The 20903-nt window shown below is 68.8% G+C and overlaps 8 protein-coding genes across 8 annotated transcripts; 3 read left to right on the forward strand and 5 right to left on the reverse strand.

Annotated features, from left to right (window-relative positions):
• Nucleotides 1-2328: 2328 nt before the first annotated feature.
• RHOBADRAFT_44012 (uncharacterized protein) lies at nucleotides 2329-3734 on the reverse strand (the record flags this gene model as incomplete). Its single annotated transcript, XM_018414334.1, has 4 exons — nucleotides 2329-2603; nucleotides 2717-2921; nucleotides 3015-3397; nucleotides 3728-3734. The coding sequence occupies 4 exons, from the start codon at nucleotides 3732-3734 to the stop codon at nucleotides 2329-2331; spliced, it is 870 nt and encodes a 289-aa protein (XP_018271555.1).
• A 295-nt stretch (nucleotides 3735-4029) lies between these two features.
• On the forward strand, nucleotides 4030-6048 carry RHOBADRAFT_53478 (uncharacterized protein; the record flags this gene model as incomplete). Its single annotated transcript, XM_018416853.1, has 7 exons — nucleotides 4030-4089; nucleotides 4158-4320; nucleotides 4390-4608; nucleotides 4673-4929; nucleotides 5001-5171; nucleotides 5249-5848; nucleotides 5919-6048. 7 exons carry the CDS (start codon nucleotides 4030-4032, stop codon nucleotides 5991-5993), a joined length of 1545 nt encoding a protein of 514 aa, XP_018271556.1. The 3' UTR covers nucleotides 5994-6048.
• A 254-nt stretch (nucleotides 6049-6302) lies between these two features.
• On the forward strand, nucleotides 6303-12255 carry RHOBADRAFT_53479 (uncharacterized protein; the record flags this gene model as incomplete). The annotated part of the gene is made up of 9 exons (XM_018416854.1): nucleotides 6303-7294; nucleotides 7357-7578; nucleotides 7650-8095; nucleotides 8159-8267; nucleotides 8335-8401; nucleotides 8462-9268; nucleotides 9339-9403; nucleotides 10004-11218; nucleotides 11286-12255. The coding sequence occupies 9 exons, from the start codon at nucleotides 6303-6305 to the stop codon at nucleotides 12196-12198; spliced, it is 4836 nt and encodes a 1611-aa protein (XP_018271557.1). The 3' UTR covers nucleotides 12199-12255.
• A 241-nt stretch (nucleotides 12256-12496) lies between these two features.
• Nucleotides 12497-14165, reverse strand: RHOBADRAFT_44015 (uncharacterized protein; the record flags this gene model as incomplete). The annotated part of the gene is made up of 9 exons (XM_018414335.1): nucleotides 12497-12585; nucleotides 12689-12788; nucleotides 13028-13095; nucleotides 13198-13257; nucleotides 13325-13431; nucleotides 13506-13575; nucleotides 13647-13765; nucleotides 13870-13979; nucleotides 14049-14165. The coding sequence occupies 9 exons, from the start codon at nucleotides 14163-14165 to the stop codon at nucleotides 12497-12499; spliced, it is 840 nt and encodes a 279-aa protein (XP_018271558.1).
• A 280-nt stretch (nucleotides 14166-14445) lies between these two features.
• RHOBADRAFT_53480 (uncharacterized protein) lies at nucleotides 14446-15432 on the reverse strand (the record flags this gene model as incomplete). Its single annotated transcript, XM_018416855.1, has 4 exons — nucleotides 14446-14611; nucleotides 14711-14818; nucleotides 14899-15168; nucleotides 15274-15432. 4 exons carry the CDS (start codon nucleotides 15430-15432, stop codon nucleotides 14543-14545), a joined length of 606 nt encoding a protein of 201 aa, XP_018271559.1. The 3' UTR covers nucleotides 14446-14542.
• Nucleotides 15433-15694: 262 nt separating this feature from the next.
• On the reverse strand, nucleotides 15695-17511 carry RHOBADRAFT_36365 (uncharacterized protein; the record flags this gene model as incomplete). The annotated part of the gene is made up of 6 exons (XM_018413348.1): nucleotides 15695-15847; nucleotides 15922-15999; nucleotides 16089-16468; nucleotides 16555-16779; nucleotides 16886-17079; nucleotides 17156-17511. 6 exons carry the CDS (start codon nucleotides 17509-17511, stop codon nucleotides 15779-15781), a joined length of 1302 nt encoding a protein of 433 aa, XP_018271560.1. The 3' UTR covers nucleotides 15695-15778.
• A 634-nt stretch (nucleotides 17512-18145) lies between these two features.
• RHOBADRAFT_53482 (uncharacterized protein) lies at nucleotides 18146-19304 on the forward strand (the record flags this gene model as incomplete). Its single annotated transcript, XM_018416856.1, has 4 exons — nucleotides 18146-18281; nucleotides 18351-18570; nucleotides 18641-18955; nucleotides 19056-19304. Coding segments are annotated over 4 exons (919 nt in total), but the record flags the coding sequence as incomplete, so codon positions are not given.
• A 158-nt stretch (nucleotides 19305-19462) lies between these two features.
• RHOBADRAFT_53483 (uncharacterized protein) lies at nucleotides 19463-20814 on the reverse strand (the record flags this gene model as incomplete). The annotated part of the gene is made up of 2 exons (XM_018416857.1): nucleotides 19463-19746; nucleotides 19974-20814. 2 exons carry the CDS (start codon nucleotides 20812-20814, stop codon nucleotides 19553-19555), a joined length of 1035 nt encoding a protein of 344 aa, XP_018271562.1. The 3' UTR covers nucleotides 19463-19552.
• Nucleotides 20815-20903: the final 89 nt, after the last annotated feature.

Genomic DNA, 20903 nt, shown 5'->3' on the forward strand with positions numbered 1-20903 from the left:
GAGGAGCTTGACGATCTCGAGGCTGCCCGTTGTTGCTGCGAGGGGGGGGCGTGCGAGGCGGTCAGGTTGATGAAGGCGGTGAGGGGGGAGAGTGGGAGGAAGAGGGGACGGACCGGCGGAGATGAGGGCCGTGTTGCCGACGCCGTCGCCGTTCTCGAGCGCTTTGGTCTTGGTGCGTGGGTCGTCGAGGCGGGCGAAGGCGTCGAGGCAGGCGTCGACGGCGGGGACCGAGGGCGGGAGGGCCGAGATGGCGCACTGGAGCGGGGTGCGCGAGTCTTGGTCGAGCTTGGCGACGAGGTCTGGGTCTTGTTCGAGCTGGACGCGGAGGAGCGAGGCGTTGCCTGAGAAGGGGGACGCGTCAGCTGTCGAGAGCGGGGCGGTGCAAGAGAGAGGGGGAGGACGAGAGGCGAAGACGGACCGTCGCGGGCGAGTTGATGGACGTCGGGGCTCGGAGTGGCCATGATCGGGGGTGAGAGGTGCTGAAGAAGGTGCTCGAGTGGGAGGAGAGGGAGGGCGAGAGGTGGTCGAGGTGGGGTGGGAGATGAGGAGGGGGCGATGAGGGTGAGGGCGGGAGAGGGCCTGGCGGTGGTGGCTGGTGGGCCTGGTCGGTGCTGAGAGTGTGTGTGGTGCAGCTGGGTGCGAGTAGCAGCTGGCCCGAGCGAGTGGCCGAGGTGAGAGGACCCCCTTGCTCGTCGCCTCCTCGTCTCGTCCCTCGCCCCCTCACGCCAGGGCAGCCATGATCCCAGCCCGCCCAGCTGCACCTCCACCACGCTCGAAAGAGTCCATCTCGGACAAGATCTCTCGCCTGCGCCGCGAGGAACACGCCGCCTCGCGCCCTCGCCTCGACCACGCTCCGCCACAAGCCCAAACCTCGGCTCCCCGCTGGCTCGCAGCAGCAGCAGCAGCGTCCACGTCCGATCATCCACCACCGTCACATCGGCTGCGCAACTCGGACCCGCGACGAGGCACAGCAGGGCCCGCGCCCCCGCCAAGCTGGACCACACCCTCCTCGACCTCGACCGACCTCTCCTCCTCCTTGTCCCACGACCCTCGACGCCGCACCACACTCCGCCCTCGCGACCTCGCCGAGCGTCGCAAGCTCGCCCAGCCCCTCGTCGCCGCTCCCACCTCGTCCACCGCACCCCGCTCCCCCGTCGACTCGCTCTTCACCCTCGCAGGCCGCGTCCTCGCCTTCGACCTGTCTCGCGCTCGGTCGCACCCCGACGCGAGCCTCCTCGTCGAGCACGTCGCGTACCTCCCGAACCACGTCCGCGTGCGCCTCGTCAACGACGTCTTTGCCGATTCGCGCAACCCGGCCCCGCTCACCGACGACGGCGCGCGCGAGCTCCTGCGCACCGACGTCAGCGATGGCCTCGACGTCGAGGGCGAGTGTGAGGGCGTCGAGGAGCGGATGGGTCGGCTCGGGCTCGGCGGAGCGGGGGAGGAGGAGGAGGACGACGAGCGAGGCGGGTGGGAGGATGACGCGCTCGCGGCGCAGGACGCCGACCTCGTCGAGCTCGTCGACGTCCTCGACCTGTCGTTCGCGCACGTGTCGCTGCGCACCCTGCGGTCCCTCCTCCTGCGACCCGTCGGCGCTGCCCCTCCCCCTCCCGCTCCCCTCGCGCCTTCCCAACCTCGACCTCACCCCGCCGCTCCCGCGCCCGCGCCCAGCCCCGCACCACCCCCGAAACTCGTCAGCGCCTTCCCGCACCTGCACACCCTCGTCCTGACGGCGACACCGCGCCTCGCGCTTGCCGACCCGCTGTTCGACCTCCTGGCGCACCTCGTCTCGCTGCGGCACCTCTCGCTCGCGGGCAAGCACCTCGACGCGCACCCCGCCACGTCGTCCTCCTCCTCCTCCACGTCGTCGTCGTCGTCGTCGGGTACCGCGACGGCGGCGTCGCTCCTGCCGCGCCTCGCCGCCGCGACGCCGACGCTGCGCACGCTCGACCTGAGCTGGCTCGGCGGGCTCGTCGTCGATGCGCCGCAGCAAGGGGTCGTCGACGCCGTGAGGGGCGTCGATTGGGATGCGAGGTGGGGAGAGCTGAGGGTGCTGGGCGTGCGAGGAGTGGTGGAGGAGAGGCGGGAGGGAGAGGGGGACAGGGCGATAGAGGAAGAGGAGAGGGAGCGCGTGAGGAGGGAGGTGCGCGAGGTCGTCATGCTCGGTAGACAGAGGAAGAAGCGCAGGTGGATAGACGTCGTCGTTTAACCTTTGTGCGGCGCTTCTCCGGAGAGCCGTCTTCGTGTGCACGAGCCTCGGCTCTCGCGCTCTCGCTGAGCTCGAAACAAGAGGGCCAACGGGACCTCGTTGCACGCGCTCGAAGGCGCTCACCGCCTCCTCGGGCTGCGGCTCCGCTCCCTGTCCCACCGGCTGCCGCCCTTTCTCGCGCCCGCTCCTCGGTCCCGGTCCCGCTCTCTCTCCCTCTCGCGCTCGCGCTCCCGCTCGCGGTCCCGCCGATCCCGCTCGCCGTTGCGCCCGTCCGCCCCCGCACGTGTCGCCGACGTCGACGCCGAGGACGTGGCCGACGAGGTAAAGGCGATCGAGCTGCGCGAGCCAGCGGGTTGTGCCGCTTTGGCCTCGGAACGGGCCTTTTGGTCGACGGCTGCGAAACGACGAGAGAAGATAGTCAGTATTGGTCGTCTGCTCCTGCTCGGGCTCTGGAGAGAACAGATACGAGAGGAGGAAAGGGGCAAGAGAGAGAAAGAGAGGACGCACCGATCCTCGCCGCCGTCGCTCCCTCGCCCAAGCCCCTCGGGTCCCACACCTCCTTGTCCCACCCGGTGCCGCTCTCGTCGACGTCGACAAACTCGACGAGCTTGGCGTAGATGCGCGGGTTGCGGAACGCCTTTGACGCGTGGAGCGAGTCGTTGAAGTGCAGGTTGCGCGACAGGCGCAGGGCGTGGAAGTTGGCGAGCTTGGCCTGCGAGGGAGGCGAGAGTCAGTGGAAGCGAGAGGGAGAGGCACCGGGAAGGAGGGACGAGGGGGCAGGGGGAGAGAGGGAAGAGGTGCGCACCTGGACGGACGGCTTGCACGGCCCAGTCGGCACGGGCGGGATCCCGAACTCGGCGAGCGTGTCGAGCCTCACGTCGGGAGGTGCCGCGACCCGCACCGCCTCGGTCTCGTCGCGCTCCCGCCGCTCGTCGCGCTCCCTCGCCGGGGCACCCTCGCCGTCGCGGTCGTCGTCGGCGCGCTGGCGCTGCGCGTTGCGGTCGGCGGTCGACTGCGGGGCGGCGCGGTCGACGGCTGGAGGGGACGACGAGCCGCGACGCTTGGTCGTCGAGGCGGTGGGTGTGCCGTAGGGGGACGAGGTGGACGAGGTGGGGAGGGTGACGCCGGAAAGGGGCGAGGCGCCGCGCGAGGCTGCGCCCTTGATGCGGCTTAGGGCGGGGGGCGTTGCTGGGCAGTACAGAGGACGAGTCAGTGCATGGGAAGGAGAAAAGGAGGGAGGGGACGCACGGGCTGGAGAGGGAGCCAAGAGGTGAGCGGCAGGCTGGAGGGAGGGCAAGAGAGGGGAGTCGCGTGCGCCTGGGTCCGCGCGCTCGAGTGATACAGGGAGAGTGTGTCGCACCTGTGCTGGTCTTGGCGCGGCAGACGGGCCTGGCTCGGGCTGGCGTGGTCGCCTGGGAGATGAGCCGTCGTCGTCGCTGTCGCTGTATGCGACAAGGCCTGCGACGATGTGGGAATAAGCTGGTGGGTTCCGACAGTGGTTAGAGAGCGAGTGCGCACTCTGCATGGATGGCTCGAGTGGTCGGCGACGAGTGGTCGGGTCTGTCGGTGGATCGGCTCGCGACGAGGACGAGGACACCCATAGCCTCGTCCACACAGCTCTCGCCGTGCCTCTGGCTGGCCGTGAGTACTAGAGAAGCTACCCTTGAGCCCCTCCAGCTTGATCGCCGCTTGTACGAGCTCCCGCCGTCGTCTGCTCCTCCCACCTCGCCGTTCATCAGGTCCGTCCCTCTCACTCCGCCTCGCCCCTCGAGAGGCCTGACTGACTAGTCCACGGTCACCCAGAGACATTACCGACTGCAATGGAGCCCGCTCTGGCCCAGATACATGCCCTCCTCGGCGACTTTCCCGCAGAGCAGCAGGTCCGTCCCTCTCTTCCCCACTCAGACTGCGTCTAGCGCCAAGCTGACGTCCTGCGCACCGCACGCAGTCGCTCCAACGAGCTTTGGACCTTGCTCGGACGGTCGATCAAGCCGTGTCATCTGCTCAGCCTCCTTCGGCGCACGATCAAGCCTCGGCCGTCCAGTTGCTGCAGCGTCTGTCGGTCCTCGCCACGCCTCCAGCTTCTTTTTGCGCCGACGAGGACGACCTCGGTGCGTCACTGCTCATTTGAATCTTTCGGCAACGCGACCGGGGAGCCCTGACCTTCGAGATGTCCACAGATGCGCCCGCTCGTCTCGCCCAGGACGCCTTCCGCCGTCACGCGCCCGCCCTTCTCGTCCTCGCCCATTCGCTCTCCACCTTGTTGCCTGTTCCCGACGATCGGCCGAGCGAGGCCGACCTTGCCTTACGTGCTCAAGCCGTGCTCGCCTGCGGACGTTTCGTCCACGAGGACCTGTCGGGCGGCGTGAGCGGGCCCGAGGCTGCAGCAAGCTCAGCAGGTGCGCTCCACGTCTCTCTTGATCTACGGGAGAGTCTCGGGACTGACATCCCGTGAGCGCGCAGCACTCGTCGACCGCTTGGTCCGCCAACCTCCTCACGTCCGCCTCCCCCTCGTTCGTCACCTCCTCAGCAGCTCCCTCCCGCCCCTCTTCAAGCCGCACCCGAAGCTCAACCCGGCGACTGGGCGCGTCCTGTCCCGTCCGCTCGGCGGCGACCGCGCGATGACCGACTGGTTCGAGGAGAGCGAGGACGGCGCGACGAGCTGGAGGTGGCAGGCTGGGCTCGGCAGCGTCGTCAAGCTCTTGATCGCGGCGCTCGAGGTGCGTCTCTCTCTCTTTATCAGACGTCCCGATCTGCCACGAGGAAGGTGGGCTCACGCCCTGCGCGACAGCCCAGCGAGGTCGAGGACCTGTGGCCATTCCTCCTTCCGCCGGTCCTCACGTTGCTCGACGACTACGAGGCCAAGAACAAGTTCGTCGGCGTCTCGATCCTCGACAAGCTCCTCGACAAGGCCGACGCGAGCCTGCTGCGCCGGACAGGCGTCGGCAAGGTGTTTGAGAAGGTCCGCCCCTCGTCTTTCCTCCACAGCCTGAGTCGGTTCGAAATCCTCACTGACGCCTCTCTCGACCCCGCACACAGTCGCTTGAGAACGTGTTCTCGGCGTTGAGCGATCCCCTGTCGCCCTCTCTCCTTGCCGCCGCGCACCCCATCGCCCTCAAGCTCGTCAACCTGCAGCACCCTCCTCTCTCGTCGTCGAGCGCCACCTCGTCCGACCAGCCGCGCTTCGACGCCTTGTGCTCCCTCCTCGTCGCCTCGGTCGCCCACACGTGGGAGTTCAAGTCGGGCAACGTCGCCCTCGAGGCGGTGTCGTGCGCTGCGCTCGCGCCCCTCGTCGACGCCCTCGGGCCCGGCTCGATCCGGTACCTCCAGCTCGTCGTCCCGCACCTGTGCGACGTCCTCACGGCGTCCAACGGCGTGTGGTCGATCGAGTCGGCGCACATGCTCGGCGCGGCGGCGCAGGCGCTGCGCTCGGTCGTGCGCAACGGGCGCGCGAGGATCGGCGGGAGGTGGGAGGGCAGGGTTGTTGCGGCGGTCGGGCAGTGCTGGGTCGAGGTAAGCGAGGATGACGCGGCGCGCAAGCTGAGACGGGCGAGCGAGGGCGGCAGGGTTGCGCTCGAGGAGCTCGAAGAGGCGCTCAGGGCGGTCGTGCGCGAGCTGGGCTCGAGCGGTCTTCTCAAGGTGCGTCCTGTCTCTCCCTCTTCTATCGACAGTCGACGCAGCTTCTGACTCTCTCGTCCCGGATCCGCAGCCGTCGTCGTCGTCCTCGCACGTCCTGCAGGACCCTGCCTTGCTCGCGCTCTTCTCGCCTGTCGCAGCCTCTTGAGCTTTGTACGACGTGTCGAGCTCGATGAGGCAACACAGATGTACTGCACGGCGAGCTACACAAGGGAGATGCACGGACAGAGAGAGAGAGAGAGGAAGGCAACTTGACGGGACGAAACAAGGCGAGACGACACCAGCTTTGAATCCGCTGCGCATGACCCAACTCTCTTGCAACATCTCGTTCACCACCTGATCCAGAGAGAACGGCTCAGGAAGCGGTGACTGCCAGTCCGTGTCGAGGAGGAGGACGCGGCTCTCATCTCTCGAGCCCCCAGCTCTCGCCCATCCTCCTGCTCAGCCAGCAGCAGTGATGGAGCGTGCGCCTGACCAGCCGCACCACGCCCAGCACGCCTTCCCCGACCTGTCTGAGCTGTCCGACTCGTTCAACAGCGCCTCGTCGTCCTCGGCACCTCCCCCGCCTCCTGCGACCGACGACGGCGACCCGGCGAGCATCTGGGCCAGCGTACCGTCGACCAAGCCGTCCACTGCAGCCGGCGGCACCTCGGCGAGCGGCTACCACGCCACCTACCTCGCGCCGGCACCCGCTCCCCCACCAGACGACCTCCTCGCCGACCTCGACCCGCTGTACCAGGGCACGCTCGGCAGCACCGTCCGCCGCGGCAGCAAGCTCGAGGTCCTCGACAACAGCGGGTCCGAGTCGGGCAGCCCGACCGAGGACCGCCGTCTCGCCGACGACCAGCGTCGCGCCGCCGCACAGCTCGGCACGGGCCCGCCGCCGCCAGCGAGCAGTGGCGGGACCGGCGGGTTCAGCTTCGGCAGCGTGCTACGGAGCATCAGCGGCACGCCCGCTCGAGACCGCGCCGCGGCTTCCACCCCTCCCCCACCTCAGCCACGCGACGCATCCACCAGCGCCGCCGCCGCGACTCGCCCTCACCGCCCCTCGACCCCTCCTTCCGCCGCTCCCCCCTCTGCGCCTCAGACGCCTTCGGGACCGTCCGGTCTCGCCAAGCCGCTCGCCTCGATCGCGTCCGTCTTTCGCTCGACGGGGCGTACGTCGGCGTCGAGCAGCTCGACCAGCACGCCGCAGCCGGGCAGCTCGCCACAGCGCGAGAAGGGCAGCTTCATGACGGCCATCGTCGGTGCGGGTTCGGCCAAGGGCAAGGACAAGGAGCGCGCGCCGCAGGCCGACTCGGAGCAGGAGAAGGGCGGCGAGCTCGACGAGAAGGGCGGCGGCAAGGGCAAGGAGCGCGCGCAGTTGCCGGAACCCGTCTTTGACTTCAACAAGTTCCTCGAGCAGATGCGCTCCCGTACGGCCGACCCTATCGCCAAGTACCTGCGCTCGTGCGTCCCTCCCCCTCGCTCCCTCTCTCGACGTCCCCTCCCTGACTCTCGAGCCCGTCCAGGTTCCTCAAGGAGTTCTCGCGCCGTCCTCCAGTATCGACGAGCGATCAAGCGCGCGTCATCAACGACTTTCTCGACTTCATCGCCGGCAAAATGCGCACCGTCGACCCGTGGAAGTCGCTGCTCGACGTCGACTGGCGAGACGACCCTGAACGAGCCGAGGCCGAGTTCGACCTCACCCTCGAGGCGATGGAGAAACTCGTCATGAACCGCCTTTGGCATCTGTGCGTCCTCGTCCGGGTTGGGCGTCATCGCTTCCTCAGAGCGGCCACTGACTCTTCCCATGCCTATACAGGACGTTCACGCCGGCCCTCGACCTGAGCGCCTTCCCGAGCAACATGTCGCCGTCGGGCGACGTCGAGCGCGACGAGATCCTCAAGCAGCGCATGCGCCTCTTCTCGTGGATCGAGCCCAAGCACCTCGACCTCCCGATCCCGTCGCCGTCCTGTACCTCGTCGGAACCAGCTTCGCCTACGGCGCCTGCAGCCGTCCCGTCTTCTTCTTCTTCATCGTCGACTGAGCCGGCCGAGGCCCATGAGCCTGCTCCAGCCGAGGCGAGCAAGGTCGGCGTGTCGCAGCAGGCGCACGAGCCCGTCGTCGCCGTCAAGGAGCGCAAGCCCAAGGGCGACAAGGTGCAGGGCTTCCTCGACTTTGCGCAGCGCGAGTTGCGCAAGATGAACCAGTACAAGGCGCCGCGCGACAAGCTCATCTGCGTCCTCAACTGCTGCAAGGTCATCTTTGGTCCGTCCTCCTCTCGCTCTCTCTCGCCTTCTGCGGCCTGCGACTGACTCTGAACTCTCACAGGCCTCATTCGTCATGTCTCGAGCGGCGACCAGGGCGCCGACGCCTTCATTCCGTTCCTCATCTACGTCGTCATCCGGGCCAACCCTGAGCACCTCGTCTCGAACCTCCAGTGCGCCTCCTCTCTCTGCTCGTCCACTGTCGGGGAGGGAGCGACTGACACGTATCGTCGTCGACAGGTACATCCAGCGCTTCCGCAACCCGGAGAAGCTGTCGGGCGAGGGCGGCTACTACCTGTCGAGCCTTGTACGTCCTCGTCCGCTGTCCCCTCGGCCTGCGCCCCGACACTAACGTCGGCTCCTGCAGAACGCCGCCATCTCGTTCATCGAGTCGCTCGACGCGTCGTCGCTGTCCAACATCACCCAGGACGAGTTCGAGTCGAACGTTGCCGCCGCCGTCAAGCAGGTCGCCAGCGAGGAGCCACCTCCACCGCCACCACCTCGCGACAGTGCCCCCTCGTCTCGCCCAACCACGCCTTCTACCGCTCCTCGACCGCCTACATCGTCATCCGGCCCTTCAGCCGACCTCATCCAGCCCTCGGAGGCCGCGTCGGCGTCGCTCCTTGCGCCGGCCGGCGAGGGGGGCGTTGCACCCGCGACGCCGTCGGCGCAGGACCTGTCGTTCCCCGAGTCGATGAAGGCGTCGCTCCTGCGCGGGACCGACTCGGTCGAGCGCGCCATGAGCAAGCCGCTCGGGGCGCTCGCGCGCGTCTTTGAGCAGCTCGAGCAGACGGCCAACGAGCTCACGGGCCAGGGCCAGGCGCCACCGCCGCAGGTTCCGCCGCAGGTTCCGCCGCCGCCGTTCCCGCCGATGCCTGGTGCGGCGAGGCCGGGCGTGAGCAAGCGCAGGAGCTACTACGGCGGCAGCGGCGGCGGCCCTCGTCGGCCCGAGCTACCGGCGTTGCCGCCCTCGAGTGGGTCGCTGCGCGCCGGGAAGCAGGACGACGAGGGCGACGAGGGCCAAGGGCCAGACCTGCGCATGTACGCGCCCGAGGAGGAGACGGACGAGGCGGTCCTGAGGGAGATTGACCGGCAGCACGAGCAGGCGAGGCTCGCCGCGCTCGAGACGCTGCAGGGCATCTTCCCCGACGTCGAGAACGAGGTGCTCGAGATGGTGCGTCCCCTCCACTCTCTCTCTCTCGCCTCGTGGCGGACCTGACCTCGAGCGAGTGCGGCGCGTGCAGGTTCTCTTGAGCAACTCGGGCGACATGGGCAAGACGATCGACAGCCTCCTCGAGATGACTGCAACGTAGATGCCCCTTTTGCCGTGTCCTTGCGAGCATGCAGCAGCGAGAGAGACGAGCCGGCGAGCGTGGTTGCGAAGGTCACCGCGTCGACGTCGCAGCTCTGCGCCCGACGCCGTTCTTTCTTCGCGAGCTGTCGACACCGTGTCTGATCCAGTACCGAGCGCACCTGCACGCTCTGCCCGCCGTCAAGCTGGAGCGCCGCGACCACTTTCACCTGCTCCTCGTCCCCTCTCTCCGCTCGGCAACCTCGTCCGACCTCGTCTCCCTCAGGCCAGCACCGACTCGCCGTGCGTGCACTCTCACTTGCTTTCTGTACCCCCGGCTCGTGGCCTCGCGCCGCCGCGAGCGTCTCTCGCTCGCCTCTGGCCTCGTCATCGTCGCCGAGGCGGGGACGAGATGAAGCGGCGACAGCACGGTGGACCCTGCCCGGGCACGCGTACTGACCTTGCCAGCGGTGCCTACAGACCTCTCTGCAACCTCGCCGGCGGCCTCTGACGAGCCCGCCTTCCCTTCAAGATGTGAGCCTCGACGCCGAGCCTGGCTTCCCTCGTCCCCCTCCTCCCTCGGCACAGCAACTGACGAGTGGGACCATCTGCCTGCAGCACGGATACCCTCTGGACTGAGCCGTCGTACCGCATCCTCGCCGGCGAGATGAAGGCGCTCCCCTCCCTCGGCACCTCCTCCTCGACAGCCTCGTCCCCACCTCCTCGTCCGGCCACCACGGCCAGCGCCCTCGTCTCTTCGACGACGCCGCCCGCATCCGAGGAGCCGTCGCCGACCGACCTCCTCCTCGCAACCCCGCCCACCCTCCTCAAGCTCTTCGCCCTCTCGGCCCCGGTCATCCACGCCAGCGCGACGTTCGTCCAGCTCGTCACCTGGACCCACCCGTCGTTCTTCGGGTCGCTCCTCGTCCTCCTTAGCTGGTGGGCCGTGTGCCTGTTCGGCTACGCCGTCGCCGTTTACGGCCTCAACGCCGCCCTCCTCGTCCTCGTCCTGCACAAGTACCTCGCCGCCGCGCGCAAGACGGGCAAAGGCGCGCCCGCCCCGTCCCTCCGCCACCGCCAGCGCAACGTCACCCTGTCGCCGGCGGCGTACGCCCAGCTCGTCAACTCGGCCCACGTCCTCGCCGAGCACGTCCAGTCGTTCCGCACCGAGGTCGTCCACCCGCTGTCGGCCCACTTCAGCCTCACGCCGCTCCGCCCCTCGACACCCGCACCCGCCTACGACACGGCGTGGTTCCTCGTCACCTCGTACCCTTTCTACCTCGCCCTCACCTTCTTCGTCCCCGTCCGGTACCTGTTCCTCCTCGTCGGCACGGTCGGCATCCTGTGGCAGGCGCCCTTCTTCGCGACGCTGCGCGCCCTCCTGTGGCGCAGCGCGTTCGTGAGGTGGGTCTGCCGCCTGTGCGTCGGCGTCCTGCGCGGCGGCAAGGGCGTCCAGCGCGAGTGGGGCCGCACGAGGACCGGGCTCGGCATTCCCGGGCTCGTCGGCGCCCAGGTCGGCGCACTCGGCGGCGGGCGCCAGCGCGGCGAGCCCGTGGTCGAGGAGAAGCCGGTCAAGAAGCCGCGCAGCAGCAGCGTCGGCCTCGCTGGCGGCGCGTCGCCGCCGGCCTCGCCGCCTCTTGCAGCGGCGGCCCAAGCGTCGTCGACGGTGGCAGTGCGGCAAGAGAAGGCGGCTGAGGCGGTCGCGCTCGAGGAGGAGGCGGCGGTCGACGAGGGCGAGGACGTGCAGGTCCAGTTCACCGTGTTCGAGAACCAGCGGTGGTGGGTCGGGCTCGATTGGACGCACGCCCTGCTCCCGGGCGAGCGCGCAAGCTGGTGCGTCCCCTTCTCTCTGTTCTCCCTCTCTCGTGACTCGCTCTGACTCGCTCGAGCGTGCTCGCAGGACCGACCCGGACAACAACCCGGCCAACCCGCCCGCCTCGTTCGTCCTTCCTCCGCCCTCGGTCGCCTACGTCGCCTCGCCCACCAAGGCCGACCCGCACTCGCGCCTCAAGAAGACGACCGAGTGGCGCTGGCTCGACCCCGAGTGGCACGTCCTGCGCTCGGCCGTCGCGTCGGTCGCGCTCCCGGTCGGCGGCGCTGGCGGCGGTGCGGCAGTCGCGCCCGACGGCTCTCAGCCTGCGCTCGCGAACCCGCCGTCGCCCACGTTCTCGCGCACGCTCGGCCAGATCGCGGCCTCGGCCGTGACGGGCGCGTCGCACTCGAGCTCGACCTCGCTGTCGACCTCGCCGTCGCTCTCCCTCCTCTCGTCGCACGTCAACTCGCAGGCGCCGTCGTCGCCCTCGTTCGTCTCGCCCTCGTCGACCGACCTGTCGTACGCCGACTCGCCCCTGTTCGCCGCATGGAGCGTCGACGACGAGGGCTGGCAGTACGGCGACAACCACTTTGAGAAGATGGGCCCGCGTGGCGGCCTCGGCAAGTACACGCGCCGGCGCGCCTGGGTCCGCCGAGCTGGACTCGTCGAGCGCACCGAGCGCGTCCCGGGCGCCGCCACGGCGGCGACGGCCGGCGGCTCGGCGTCGACGGCGCACGCAGCCGGCTCGACCGCGGCGAGCGCCGGCGCGGGGACGGTCCTTGCCGTCAAGAAGGACGCGACGGCGAGCGCGCGCGACGAGCGCAGGTCGGGTGCGAGCCCGAGGAGGAGGAGCGCGTCGGGCTCGAGGCCGGCGACGGGTGGGGCAGCAGGAGGAGGAGGCTCGAGCGCCTTGCGAAGCGGGAGCAGCAGCGGCGCGAGGAAGCGGACGTCGATGCTCGTCGACGGCGGTGGAGAGGGAGCGAGTGCAGGAGGAGGTTGAGCGATGGCGCAGTCGTAGCGGTACCGGCGCAAAGAGCTTTGATCTGTTGGCCCGGTCGTGCGACCAGAGCCCCTTTCGGGGCGAGTCGAGAGGCAAGTGCTGCTCTTGAAAGAGTCCTCAACTGCAACTACGCAAGAGAGCGCTGCTACGACAAAGCGTGCGTGCTCGAGTACTCGACGCTCGGTCCTCGCCCTCCTCCCGACCCTCCCATTCTGCCCCTCGCCAAGGCCCTGTCGACCCTGCTCCCTCGCCCGCATCGACTCGTCCTCGCCTCGTCGAGCTGGTCGTGGCGGACGACCTAAGTCGGGAGGAACGTCTGCGAGTCGAAGTACTGCTCGGCAAAGTCGTTCTTGAAGTACACGATGCCGCCGAGGATGGCGGCCGTCACTGCGGCGCAAGGTGTCCTCGTTCGTCAGAGCGCGCGACTCGGCAAAGACCGACCAGGAGGATTCCTCCTCGACCGGCCAGGCGCGAGAAGGCGGCGACTCACGGCCGGCGCACGAGAACAGCGTCCAGATCCCGCCCCAGACCTGCGCCGGGAGCCACGGGTACTCGCGCTGGAAGGCGCACACGTCGCTCTCGTTGATCTTCTGCGGGCGTCGAGACGGCCGAGCGGGCGTGAGAGGTTGCGCGGCGTCGAGGAGAAGGGAGGAGGGACGGACGTGGAATCTGCAGGCTCGAGCGTCGTCAGTACGGGTCACCTTTTCCAAGGAGAGATCGAGAGAGAGAGAAGGGACGCACACAAGCTGTGCCCATGCCCAGGCCAACAGAAGAGAACGTGGCTGGGGAGTCAGCGAGCTTCTCCTCGAAAGCGAGTCGGCGGACGCACATCGTCCAGCTGGTCCCACACGCTGTACTGCGAGCGGGCAAAGTCGTCAGGCCGTGTCGACGCTGGTACTGAGGTGACGACAAGCAGGGCGCACCATGACTGCGGGCGCGAGAGCGGTCTGTCAGTCCTCGAGAGGCTCGTGCGCATCGAAAGAGGAACGGCCGACGCACCGTTCATGCACCCGATGAGGAGGAGGAGGAAGCGCAGGAACGCCGCGTGCTGGACGATGTCTGCAGAGCGAGAGCGTGAGTCGCGAGGCGAGAGACGACAAAGGAGAGGAGAGGAAGGTCGACGGACAGAGGATGAGGATGAGGCCCTGGACGAAGCAGACGTTGAGGAGCGTGAACCGCGACGTGCGTGCCCAGTAGGCGACGATCGACAGGTGGACAAAGAGCGGGATGGCGCTGTGGGCTCGCGAAAAACGAGAGGTCAGTACGAGGCTCGAGCGCGAGAGGGAGGAAGAGGAAGGACGACGGACGCAATTTTGGACGCCTTCTGGTCGAAGCCGGCAAAGATGAGCGCCGCGCCGATGAGCGTCGAGCCGATATCTATGTGTCGACTGAGCGTCAGGACGTTCGTCGTCGAGGAAGAGGAGAAAAAGGGAGGGAGAGCGACGTACAGCCCGCCGGCAACGAGACGAACGCCCACCCGCCAACCATGCGCGTGCTGCCGCCCTGATTCGGGTCGAGGATGAGGCTCTCGACCTTTGCGCCCGTGAGCGTCCCAGCAATGCCGTGGCTGCGTCCGATTCGACCGAGGCCAAAGAGTCAGTTTCTTCGTTTCGAGCTGGGAGACGAGGCCGACGAGCGAGAAAGAGGACGCGCCAGCCCTCGTGGACCGACACGGCCGTCAACTTGAGAGGAAAGAGGACCGAGCGGGCGCCCCAGAGATTCCACCCGAAGAGGTACAGGATCACGGTCAACTCGATAAAGTAGACCGTCACCCACTGGGTCTGCGGTCGCGGCGAAAAGGGTGAGCTCGACAGGCAGACGATGCGGAGAGAGAGAGCACGTCGACGCACGTGGCTGAGCTCGAAAGGCTTGAAGTCGTCGCCGTCCACCACCTCGGCGCGCTTGACGAGGAAGCGAGCGGCGTGCTCGAACGCGAGGCCAAGGTCGTCGGCGACGGGTAGATACATCGCTGCTCGACGAGTCGGTCGAGAAAGACGAGCAAGAGCAGCAACTGCAGCGGGGCGCAGCGAGAGCGAGAGAGCCGGACGCGGCGCAGCGAGGATCGAGCGCGGTCCGTGGACGTTCCGGGCGGACCGGACAGTCCGAGAGGCGAACAGGAGACAAGTTCGAGCCGGGCACGTGCGCCGTGGTCCTCGCCGAAGCGAGCGAGAGAGGACGAAGAAGCGCAGCGAGCGGCGAGCCGCAGCTTGCTCTGCGCCGGGCGAGCCTGCAAGCTCGAACCTGAGGCCGAGTGCAACGGTGCGGGTTACAGGTTGGTGCGACAACAAAAGGGTGGACGAGTGCGCGCGAGAGAGGGAGCAGGCCGACGCTGTGCACGAGCCCCTCAAGGGCCCGAGTACGGGATGCCGGCCGCGTCCATGAGCTCTCTCAGCGGCGCGTGGTCGCGCGTGTGCTGCGGGAGTGGGAGAGAGAGACAGACGAGTCAAGAAGTCGTTGCTGGAGCTCGAGAGCAGGCGGACTGAGGGAGAAGAGAGGAGGAAAGGGGACGCACCTCCATCCGGTGGCACCAAACGGGCTCGCCCGCCTTGTCGAACACGAACTCGCCGCCGACCTGCTTCATGTCGCCCGGTGACGCCACCCTGCCGAAGCGAAGCGCGCTCTGCGGTGCGGGAAAGTCCAGGATCAGTCCCCTCGTCCTCGTCGGCGCGCGCGCGAGAGAGAGAGAGAATCGGGGCGCACCATGATGCTGCCAAACACGTTGCCGAGCATGCCGCTCTTGAGGTACTCTGGCGCCTTGTCGCCCATCTCGAGCGTGCGCCTCGTCATGCCCAGGGCGTGGTACACCTTCTTGTCCGGGTCGGCGTACACGTCGAACGGGAACTCGAGCCGGGTGCGGTACGGCGTGATGAACGACGGCGAGCCGCACCCGATGACGACGAGCTTGGTCGAGTGCTCGGCGAGGAGGGCCGGCGACAGGTGGGCCGAGAGGAACGAGAGGTAGTCCATGCACTGCGCGGCGGGGCGAGGACGAGGAGGAGGAGGGTCAGTCCCGTCTCTTTTTGCCTCTGAGCTTCTGCTCTTCTGGGCCCACGTAGAGAGAGAATGGAGACGCACGAGGCCGCAGAAGAAGTGGCGGATGAAGATGACGACGACCTTTTGGCCGTCGACGAGGGACGCGAACGGCACCTCGTCGCCCCGCTCGTCCTGGACGCTGAGGTGCTTGGCGGCGTCGAGCTGCGCCTTGGTCGGGAGCTCAGAGGGCGAGAACGACATGGCGGGGGTCGAGGAGCGGGCTGGGGTGGTGCAGGTGGACGAGGAGGCTGATGAGGAGGCGAGGTGGTCGGGGGGCGGGCTCGCGAGCTTCTGGCTGCGGCGGCGGGGATCGAGGGTGCTGACTGAGGTAGAGGGGCACGGACAAGCTTGTGCGAGTAGCTCTCTCGAGGTCGTGGCGCGAGGAAGGGGGGAGAGGGAGGCCGGTCGTTCGATCGACCCGCTGTCGAGCAAAGTCTCACAGGGAACGGCGACGTCGCACGACCATACACAAGGGACAAGCGAGTTTCACTCCGTCCTCTCCTCCGTGTATCGACAAATCCCGCTCGAGCAGCCTCGCCGTCGCCGCTCAGAACGAGTCCATGTCGCCCGGACCGTCGAGGTCGGCGTCCGAGTCGCCCTCCTCGATCTCCTTGGCCTGCGGGCGCACGCGCAAGGGGTCAGTCGGGCCCATCGTCGAACAGAGAGAGGGAGAGAGTGAGGTGGACGCACCAGCTCGCGCTCACGCTCGCGCGCCTCGCCCGCCGACGCGAGCTCCTTCGAGTGCGCGTTGAGTGGGTACCGCATCGACTGCGTGACGGGGCCAGAGAACATCAGGGCCTGGCTCGAGAGAGAGAGAGAGAGAGAGAGAGAGAGAAAGGGAGGACGACGGGGCGCACCTTGACGCTCTGGTTGTACAGGTCGAGGAGGAAGCCGATGCGGCGGTCGAACTCGCGCACGGGCTCGCCCGTCGAGTACACGTCGCCGGCCTCGCGGCTCGTCATCTCGCCCTTGTCGTGGTCGATCCTCGCCTGCACGACGCCGTCGCGGATCGCCTTGGCGACAATGTACTCGGCGTCCTCCTCGGACTCGAGCGCGAGCTGGGCCCGGATGTCGCCGAGCGAGATGCGGCTGTAGGCGAGCGACAGGGTGCGCAGCGCCGTCTTGATGACGTTGTGGCGCAGGCGAGACACGAGCGACTGGGTGCGGTCGGCCGCAAACACGCTCGCGTGCGTCGACAGGGCCTGGTTGAACGCCTGGATGTCGCCGACGCGGACGGCTATAGTCGGGATCGACATTCTTATCAGTATCAGGAATGCGCTCATGGAGGAGCACAGGACCCGGCGGAGAAACAGCGCGACGCACCCTGGGCGAGCTCGAGGTACGGCCTGAGGGCCTTCTTGAGCACGACCTCGCGGAACACCCTGCGCTCGGGGATCTCGCCGAGGAGGAGCTCGACGAGGACGGCGAGCTTGTGCGCGTGCTGGAAGAAGCCCGGCGCGGCGCTCAGGTCGGACGGGCCCCGGCGGATCGCCTGCAGGAGCGACGCGTGCGCGGCCGTGTAGTCGAGCTGGATCGCGCGGATGCGGCCTGCGAGGGGGAGGGAGCGGGTCAGGGTCGCGGGTACGAGAACTTCAGAAGCACGCCGGGTCGGGACCGACCCGACGCACCGCAAGAGAGAGCGCCGCCGACTGACCGACATAGTAATACCACCTCGCGAGCTGGCTGTTCTGCGCCGTGTGCTCCGGGAACTGGGTCTTGGACACGAGGCGGTCGGCCTGCTCGTACAGGCCGTGCTCGAGGTAGTTGCGCAGGAGGAGCGGGAGGAGCGTCGCCTGCAGGTCGTCGTCGTGGCGGAGCGCGGCCGTGCGCTGCGCGGCGAGGAGCGTCCTGCGGGCATGGAGCGGGCGAGTCAGGTCGGGGCGATCGAGTGGAGGGGACAAAGAGAGAGAGAAGGAGGACGCACGGACGAAGGGCGGCCGTGTCATCGCCCGAAACTTCGTGAAGGCGGACCCAGTAGAAGTAGAGCTTGCTCATGAGCTGGTCGAGCGAACGGCGGTTGAGCTGGGCAAAGTGCTCGATCGAGGAGGTCGCGAGCTGCTTGCCGCGGTCGTACTGCTTGTGGTCGAGGAGCGAGATGATGGCGAGGAGCGACAGGAAGGCGTCGGCCTCGGGCAGGTTGGACGCGAGGTCCTTGAGCTCCTCCTCCTTGCGAGCTTGTGCGGCCTTCTTCTTCTTGTCGGTCTCGGGTGCGGGTGCTGGTGCGGCGGCGGCGGCGGCGGGGGTGGTAGTCGTGGCGGGTGCGGCCGAGTCGACGTCCATCGAGGAAGGGGCGGCATCGGGTCGAGGTGCCGAGCTCGAGCTGGCGGTCGGGGCGGGCGGGTTGCCGAGGGCGTCGATGAGGGCGGCCTTGCGCTCAGAGTCTGCGTGGTGGGGGGGCGACGATGAGGGGGCGCTTGCGTCAGCGGTCGTCGGTGGGAGGCGGGGAGGGAGAGAGAGGGGTAGGGGCGGACCTTGCGAGTAGAAGGGTGCGGAGCGGATGAGCTGTGCGAGGTTGTCGCCGTTGGTGCCGAGCTTTGTGCGGAGCTGAGGGAGGGCGCGGAGTGCGCGAGTGGTGAAGCGGGGTTCGAGGAGCTGGGTGGCCTGGTTCAAGAGGGCGAGGTTGTGCTCGACGTCTGCGGGGTGCTCGAAGGGGTCAGTCTGTGTGGCTCAGGGCACTGTGGCTCGTGGCAGACTGACTGAAGCGGAGGGTTGCGAGGTCGGAGGCGGGAGGAGGAGGGTCGACGGCGGTGGGTGCGGGTGCGGTTGAAGGGGCGGCCATGACGAGAGGTGCAGGGTGTGCTAGTGGTCTCGCTGCCTGCTAGACCTGGCGCGGGTGCGGATGGAGGAGCTCAGAGGGCGTCGTCGTCGTCGTCGCCTCGTCGTGGTCGACCTCATCAGCGACCGACCCTCGACGCCATGCCCCGCCTGCTCGTGCGTGCGTGCCTCGCCGCCACCGCTGCAGCCTCGCTCGCCCACGCCGCCCTGTCCCTCACCGACGGCAAGCTCTCGGTCGTCGACTCGGCCCTCGCCTCCGCAGTCGCCTCGTCCTCGTCCGTCTCTCTACTCTCTCCCTCTGTGCCGCACAGCCCTCCACGACTCACCCTGTGACCCACACACAGCTTCTCGTCCGACTCGCCGAGCCCGCTCCCACAGCGCGACCTCACCGACACGGACCACCTCAAGCTCTCCTTCACCCTCCTGCGCGACGGCGCTCCCTTCTCCCCGCAGCAGGCTGCAGTCGTCGTCCAACCGGCCAACGAGGCCGACCGTGCTCCCGGAAGGGACTGGCAGGGCACCGCAAAGGTCCGCTCGGCGTCGGGCAAGGGTCGCTGGGAGCTCGTCCGTCCTCTCTCTCTCTCTCTTGCACTTGGTCCAGCCTCGCCCTGACCCTCTTCGTCAACATCCCCAGGACCTCGCACACGCCCCGGCCCAGCTCCTCGCCCTCGCCTCGTTCGCCCCGCTCGACCTCACCCTCGTCGTCGGCCACCCGCACGAGTCGCCCCTCGTCCTCCCGCTCGCGACCGTCACCATCCCGTCCTCGCTCGCGCTCCCCTTCCCCTTCCCGCCCGACTCGGCCCTCCCGCCCCACTGGGAGGCAGAGCGCTACCAGCGCATGCCCGACCTCGAGTGGACCTTCCGCACGCCCGACAAGCGCGTCGGCAAGCCTGTCGCGCTCGTCGGCTTGGCCTTCGTCCTCAGCCCCTGGGTCGTCCTCGCCGCCACCGTACGTCCCTATCTCTCCTCTCTCCTTCCCTACGCGCGCCGGCCGGCCGTACCGCGACAACCAGCCTTTCGAGCCTCGCACTGACCCTCGCGTCCCGCAGCTGTCCCCTCTCCTTCCCTCCCTGCGCCTCTCACCCCCGCGCACCCTCTCCCTCACGCTCCTCCTCGCCTCGCTCGCCGCCTTCGAGCTCCTCTTTGCCCTGTACTGGGTCCGCCTCCGCCTCTTGCCCACCCTCCCCGTCTTTGGCGCGCTCGCCGCGTTCGCGGCGTGGGTTGGTCGGGGCGCACTCGGCGAGATGAGGGAGAGGAGGAGGGAGGCCGAGAGGCGCGAGGCGGGCAAGGACGAGTAACTCGGGCGCGGTCGAGGATCGTAAAGGCGGCTCGTGCGGTCGCAGGTGAACAACGAGACGTTCTTCTCTCGCATTGTCGGGCTTTCGAGCGAGAGAGTTGGTCTCTCGAGAGGTGGTTTCAGGTGCATCTCGCTGTTCTCGACGAACTCGAGCCGTTTGAGAAGGAGGAGAGCTCGTCGCGTTCCAGCCGCGACCGCCTCGTCGTCTACCTCTCTCGCACGCTCGCACCGCCCGTCATACGCCGCACGTCACTCGACCTCGCCCCTCTGCCTCGCCTCGTCCCTCACCGCCAGCGCCTCGCGCATCCAGCCCCTCTCCTCATCCGTCATGCCCTCGTCCATGCCGTCGTTCCCAACGCCCGCCCACTCGAGCGCCGCGCCGCTCGTCGCGTCGAGCATGACGGGTGCCGAGACGAACCGCGGAGCGGGGAGGCCGTGCGCGCCTTGTGGCGCGAGGACGGCGGGACGGCCGGCGGGCGAGAGAGCGAGGGAGGGAGAGGGACGGTGCGCGGGTGGACGAGCGCGAGGGGGGACTCGAAATCGGGGGCGGGGTGCGACAGGGAGGGGGCGGCGGGCGCGAGCGTCGGGGTGGGCCGCTCGTGGATCGTGAGGGTCGAGAGGAGAGAGTCGGCGCGCCCGCTCGGGGTCGAACCGGCGGCGGGGGCGGCACCTCGAGCCTCGCCGTCTGCTGCGCCCGTCACCGCCGGCGCTGAGGCAGGCACGGCGTCGCCCGTTGCCCGAGCCGCCGACGGCGAGGGTATGGGCATCGCGAGGTCTGCGCCGGCCGCACGCGCACCCTGCAGTAGCGCCGCCGTGCTCCTCCTCACGTCCTCTCGCCGCCGCTCGACGTCCTCGAGCAGCTCGACCGCGCCCGCTCCCGCCGACGTCGCCGGACCAGGCGGCGCATCGAGCGCGCCAGGCCGTCGCCGCGCCACCTCGCCCGCAAGGTGCTCGCTCCGCGCCCTGCACCGCCGGCTGCAGTACGCGCCCCGGTCCGCCTCGTCGCCCGCACCTCCCCTTCTCACGAGCGACCCACCGCGCAGGCGTACGCGTGCCGCCGCCCCTGCTCCCGCGCCCGCGCCCGCGCCCGCCGCGCCGTCGTCGTACGGCTCGCTCGCGGCGTTGCCGCACGCCGCGTAGGGACACAGGCCTGCCGCGTGCCGCTCGGCGAGCAGGTCGGCGTACGACGCTGAGTCGAGCTCGGTGGCCGAGCGGCGCAGGACGTCGAGCGGCGTGGGGCCGGACGAGAGGCGCTCGATGAGGTCGAGCTGCGAGAGGGTGGCTGACAGGGTTGCGGCGGTCGAGGACGAGGCGAGGGAGGGGGCAGATGGGTCGGTGCTGCTGCTGGGGAGGTGGTAGGTGTGCGAGGCGAACCGTGCGGCGACCGAGGACGAGAACGAGTCGAGGAGGGACGCGTCCGACTCGGAGGAGCGAGGGGTGGTCGACGTCGCGACGTGGAACGCGGCCGGGTTGTTCCCCGTGTACTTTGACACTCGAGGGAGAGCTGGCATAGTGCCGCGAGGTGCTCAAGGCGGCGAGAGGTGAGAGCAGAGGGTCGAAAGGTGCGCAGCTGATGAAAGCGAGGCGGAGGAGCTCTCGT

Source organism: Rhodotorula graminis, assembly GCF_001329695.1.
Source record: "Rhodotorula graminis WP1 unplaced genomic scaffold RHOBAscaffold_6, whole genome shotgun sequence".
Lineage (NCBI taxonomy): Eukaryota > Fungi > Basidiomycota > Microbotryomycetes > Sporidiobolales > Sporidiobolaceae > Rhodotorula > Rhodotorula graminis.